The 5,406-nt window shown below is 38.3% G+C and overlaps 1 protein-coding gene across 1 annotated transcript; it reads right to left on the bottom strand.

Annotated features, from left to right (window-relative positions):
• Nucleotides 1-1,642: 1,642 nt before the first annotated feature.
• On the bottom strand, nucleotides 1,643-4,991 carry LOC128869596 (uncharacterized). The gene has a single exon (XM_054112169.1). The coding sequence runs from the start codon at nucleotides 4,634-4,636 to the stop codon at nucleotides 2,546-2,548; it is 2,091 nt and encodes a 696-aa protein (XP_053968144.1). The 5' UTR covers nucleotides 4,637-4,991; the 3' UTR covers nucleotides 1,643-2,545.
• Nucleotides 4,992-5,406: the final 415 nt, after the last annotated feature.

Raw genomic sequence — 5,406 nt, 5'->3', positions numbered from 1 at the left:
TATTATAAGAAACATTGTTTGGTACCATCGAACAAGACTTTTTTATTTTAATGAATTGTCTTCGAGTTCAAAATAATATCGTTTTCAAAATTCAAGGTGCAACTTTTGTATAAGGAATTATCAAACAGTTAAATTTCTTTAAATTACACTGAAGTAATGCTCGTTTTTCAGATTCTTTAGATACCTTAGCCCAATCATCAACTAAATTAAACCGTAAATAAGCAGCATTACCGTTACTGGTCACTTAGAGGGCATAATCTACTATTCAAATATCAGTAGCCACTTCACAGCTCCAAAAAGATAGTTTGATGTTCATTGTCATGCAGTGAAATAATTAGATCATATGTTATTGAAAATCGTCGAGTGGAAGCAATTCCTGTGGACGGTGTCTCTTATCGGTGCATGCTGAACGGATATTTTTTGCCAATTAAGAGCGAACATCCGTCCTTCAGTACACACACATGCTACATACGACTAGAAATACCATGGCGATATTGCACACAAACTGATAAGCCGTTTCGGTGACATTTCCTGGCCACCCAGGTCATCCGATCTTACCCCTGAGCTCTTTTTCTGTGGAGGTTTTTCAAAAGTAAAGTCTTTGAAACAAATCCTGCGACAATCTCAGTACTAAAAGAAAATATCGTTCACGAGGTTAATGGCATCCCGACATAACTTCTCCAGCGAGTGGTATAGAATACGCAGGCCTATTACCAAGAGTATCCGAAGGCGGCCGCCGTAGCCGAATGTGTTTGTGCGTGACTACCATTCGGAATTCACAGTGAGAACGTTGGTTCGAATCTCGGTGAAACACCAAAAATAAGAAAAACGTTTTTCTAATAGCGATTGCTTTTTTGTAATAGTTATTAATTAAGCTTATAATTCCTAATTCTGCCACCAGATTCCCGTACATAAATGAAAATGCGATACGAGTAATGTTTGGTTTTACCTTTATGCACTTCTTAGGAGTTTTACTCGACAGTGCGTTCAATTCGACATGTATAGTATAATTACTACCAAAATATTAATCAAAGTATACAAAATTAAATAAATGACCAAATACACTTACACTCGCTTCAGGTCCATCCGCTTCCATTTTGAATCCAGCTAGTGGTTATATTAAACGTACTAATTGTGGCCATCACCTTAAGGTCAAGTGAGAATAATACCTATGATATTTCATTTCATTTGGTTACATATCCCCTTTCAGAGGAGTATTCGTACTGAAATGAAATGGGACACGTCAGTTGACTACCACGACGGTCGATCAATTCGACAATTTTTTTTTCAGAAACACAAGAAGTGAGACATCAAATCGACAATTTTAATCGATAACGGGACCGAGAATGGGAACAGAAACGGGTTACTGATCTCATACTCTCAGTGTGTGCACTTAAATGCTTGCCTTATGTTTGTTTCACAGCGCATATAAACTCACTTATCAACTAAAATACATACTTGTATAAGCCCATATGTGTAGAAATATTTATAAGCAATAACCGCGCCCACATATCTCTTTCAAATGCAATCAAGGTAAACGTTCCTTTATACTTACATACATCGCACCTCGTTCTTAGCTTTAAGTGCGCTTTGTTTATTCAAATAAAACCAACGGAAATTTATTAATATTTTACTCAATATGTAGTTGTATTTATGTGAATGAAATTTTAGTAAAACAATTAAAACAAGAAATATTCTCAAATATTTTCTGAACTCCGAAATCTATTGCAACTTTTGTAAACATTTCGCAGGGTGTATGTGTCGCAGATACGGAAGATTGAATTTGCACCAAACCGCTCTGTGTTCCGAATAATTAAAACTTTTTGCAATAGTGCGTGAATGAAAACTATCGAAGTATTTTGTTTAGAAAACATAGCTTCTAAAATCCAAGAACTTTTGCAAATTCTTATATTTTTCTTTATTTTAAGACCTAAGGATTCTCATTAATAAAGTATTTGACGCTAACAGGAATTTCTTGCCCTGATTGGCGCAATAACCGCTTAAGTAATTTTGGCCGAGTTAAACTTAATTTTAGATATCTCTGGGAAATGCGGTATGTCTATTGAAATAAATATTTTGAAATATCATTTAACCTACTCCTCTTCTCGTATGGCACAAGATTGAATATAATTTTGAATTGAGATGTATCCCATATTTTTCTCTAAGTTTTTAAATTTTTATCAGCTTATACAATTTGTACATAAAAAATGAACATGTAAACATATTCATATATCCTCGAGTAAATTTACACAAAAAGTAAAATATACTAACTAAATAAATAAAATAAACTCAACTTTAGTGTAACTTCGGGGTAAGATCCCAAGGGTCTACAAATATACGTTTTTACAGACTTATATATGTACATATATATGTATATTTTTGTGCATTTTATGATCTTTGTATAAGTATTGAGAATGGCACATGGTTGATTCAAATTGCTTAAGTACATAATTATAATTATTTTTTTTCGGAATTAGCATTATGTGACTAAATAATGGTTATTTCCTTTTAATTACTTTTAAATAATGTTTTGTACGAATATTTTTTAATCATCATCGCGAGAACTGAAGCTGGGGGTATTTCCCTCGGATGAAAATCCAGACGGTGACATACTATCAGGAGGATAATAGTAACTGCTGCTGTTCGATGTTAGACCATTCGAAGTAGACACACTCTCTATATATGTGTTACAATTATCTAATTGGCCGACAGCTATTGTTGCTGTTGTCGAGGCGGCAGCAGAATGACTTATATCTTGAAGGTGAAACGCTGCTGCAACTGCCGGCTGAACGTTGCTGCCAACAATAATATCCGGAGCGCTGATCAGTGTTCCTGTTCCACCGGTAGCTATATTACCACCTGCTATTCCCCCTGCAACATTACCACGACACCATAACTGCCTCATTTCGGCGCGTCTGTTGCGCATCAAAATTTTGTATTCAGATATACGCATCTTTTTTCCATCTACGATGCAAGTTCGTTTTGGTCGCGGTCGATAACGATAATCCGGGTGCTGTTCCATATGTAATTTGGACAGACGAGACTGTTCCTCATAATACGGTTGTTTATCTACGTTCGACATGGCCTTCCAACGTGCGCCCAGTATTTTCGAGATATTGGAATTGTGCATATCCGGGCAGGCTTTTAAAATTTTTCGGCGTTCATCTTTAGCCCATACCATAAAAGCGTTCATGGGCCGTTTTATGTGTGGCTTGGTATGCCCACCTGCGTGAATGCTATGTATTTGAGAGTTGTTTGGCCCCAGCGAAGGACTTTTATTTTTATTGCTGATCTCGTAACTAATATCAACTGGTTCTGATATATTTTGCTTATGCTGATGATGTTTTTGGCGGAGGGGCTGATCATGCGGTGAAATGTGGAGCCCATGTAAGGTGTGAGGATTCTGATGATGATGATGATGGTGTTTGCGGTTCTGTTGACGATGTTGGGGTACCACCAATGAGTCTATCTGGCTAGCGATTGGTGTTGATTGTTCTGATTTATCCCCGCACTTGCTTGTTAGCCGGATATTTTCTACTGCTACATCATCTTCATGGTAACTTCCGTCGGGGCTACTACTGCTGATAATTTGAATGATAGGAGCTGCATTTGATGATTGGTATATGTGCTGCTGTTGACTATGCTGCAATGAAGCATCTGGTGTATTTACGGCTGCACTCCACATCCGGCAAGCTAGCATGTTGACTTCCGTTTCAGAAAACACATCATTGGTGGAATGCGCACGCGCCAGATCGTTACAAGGTGATGAACATCGCCCTGGGGTAGAACCGATTGATACATTTATAGTTTTTCGCATCGGAGTTTTTGTTGCGTATGGCAAAAATTGACATGGTAAGCCCACTGCTGCGACAGCCGCGGCCGCAGCTGCCGCAGCAGCTACTCTCATAGAATTCTTTATATGCAAACTGGTTGAATTCTCATCAGCCACGACGTCACCATTCCCATGAGGCAAGCTTTCTGCTGGCCATGATATTGGAGAGGTTGACATGGCAGTCAATGCTTCACGTTGCTGTAATCCAGGTGAACTAGTTGTGAAAGTTGGTGGAGATGGGCATGATGAAAATTTATGTTTAGACAAATTCAGTGGCGTATCTGTTTCGAGAATATCTTCATGCTCATCAAGTTCTTCATTTGGTTCATCTTTCTTAAATAAATGTATTTCCTTTTGAGCTGGTTGTAACCGTTCATTTGCACGAAAAGTGTCTTCAATATCTAATGGTGATTCCTCGTATTTATTGTGGTAAATAGATTTCAATTGATCCATGGGCGATTCTGGCGGTGTAACACCGACATCAGTCGTGTAAGATATTGTGGATAATGGAGTAGAAGATGGCATATCAACCAAATTGCTATCGCTATTGTTAGGCGACTGTATACAGCCTCCGTTACTCCTGCTGGAGCTTTTGCTTATGCTACTATATAAAGAGCTGCTGCTAGTTTTAATGTTACTAGCAGCAGTACTCCCAGGAGAAATTTTTGTAGTTTCACAATTAATTGGACACACGTTGTTGTCTACGCTATTATTATTATTTCCGCTAGCCGCAACAGCCGCGGCCGCTAAAGCAGCTTGAATATGCGCGGCAGCAACCGCTGCCGTAGACCACATTGGTTGCATTGTCGATGATGTTGCTCCTCCTTCCTGTTTTTGATTCTTCGAAGTAATGTCTTGTAAAACGCGGTCATGCAACGCAGGCAACACTTGTTGTGTTGCGGGCACTAATGAGAGTGGTAGCTGCAGAAATGTCGGGAGAAATGGGACAAAAGCGTTTGGCTGCAATGATTGAACAGGATACTGGTGTGTGGCTGAATAATAGCTTTGATAACCAAGTAGTAGATTTTTGTATTCGTGTGTGGAAAACTCAGCATCTGCGGTATGAAATTGCGAATTTATTTCGCGTGGATTATCTGGTGATAAGCGTTGTTCAAGATAATGGATATTATTAACGAGGCCAGTTATGTTCTCCAGATGTGTCTGCAAACAAAGATGAAATTTGTTTTACTCTCAACTTCATACTTGGGAGTATATTTAGCCTATGCACAACTTATTGTATATAGATACGTATGTGTGTATATATACTTACATATATACCTGGCTTAACGGAAGTTTAATACGAGGTAAAACAACTAAAGGAGATTCTATGCCCGGACTGAACAAAACTTAATATTCCCATTGTTCAGGGTGTCCGGTGGCAGAATAAGGTTTTAAACATAAAGTTTAAAGCCTATGAGTGGGAGGGGACCGCGTTAGCTTCGTCATTCGTAAACAAAAATTATTGTGCGGGAAATATTGAGGAACGATCTTAGACTTCACCCCTTCAAAATGCCGTGCAAGAGCTTGAGCCCAACGATTATAATTTACGTTAAAATTTCTGCAAGACAATGTTG

Source organism: Anastrepha ludens, chromosome X, assembly GCF_028408465.1.
Source record: "Anastrepha ludens isolate Willacy chromosome X, idAnaLude1.1, whole genome shotgun sequence".
Lineage (NCBI taxonomy): Eukaryota > Metazoa > Arthropoda > Insecta > Diptera > Tephritidae > Anastrepha > Anastrepha ludens.
This window is presented reverse-complemented; position numbering and strand designations above follow the sequence as displayed.

Bases quoted from the DNA above. Each gene is read 5' to 3' on its own strand.
- LOC128869596 (XM_054112169.1), bottom strand. From the start codon at position 4,636: ATGCAACCAATGTGGTCTACGGCAGCGGTTGCTGCCGCGCATATTCAA.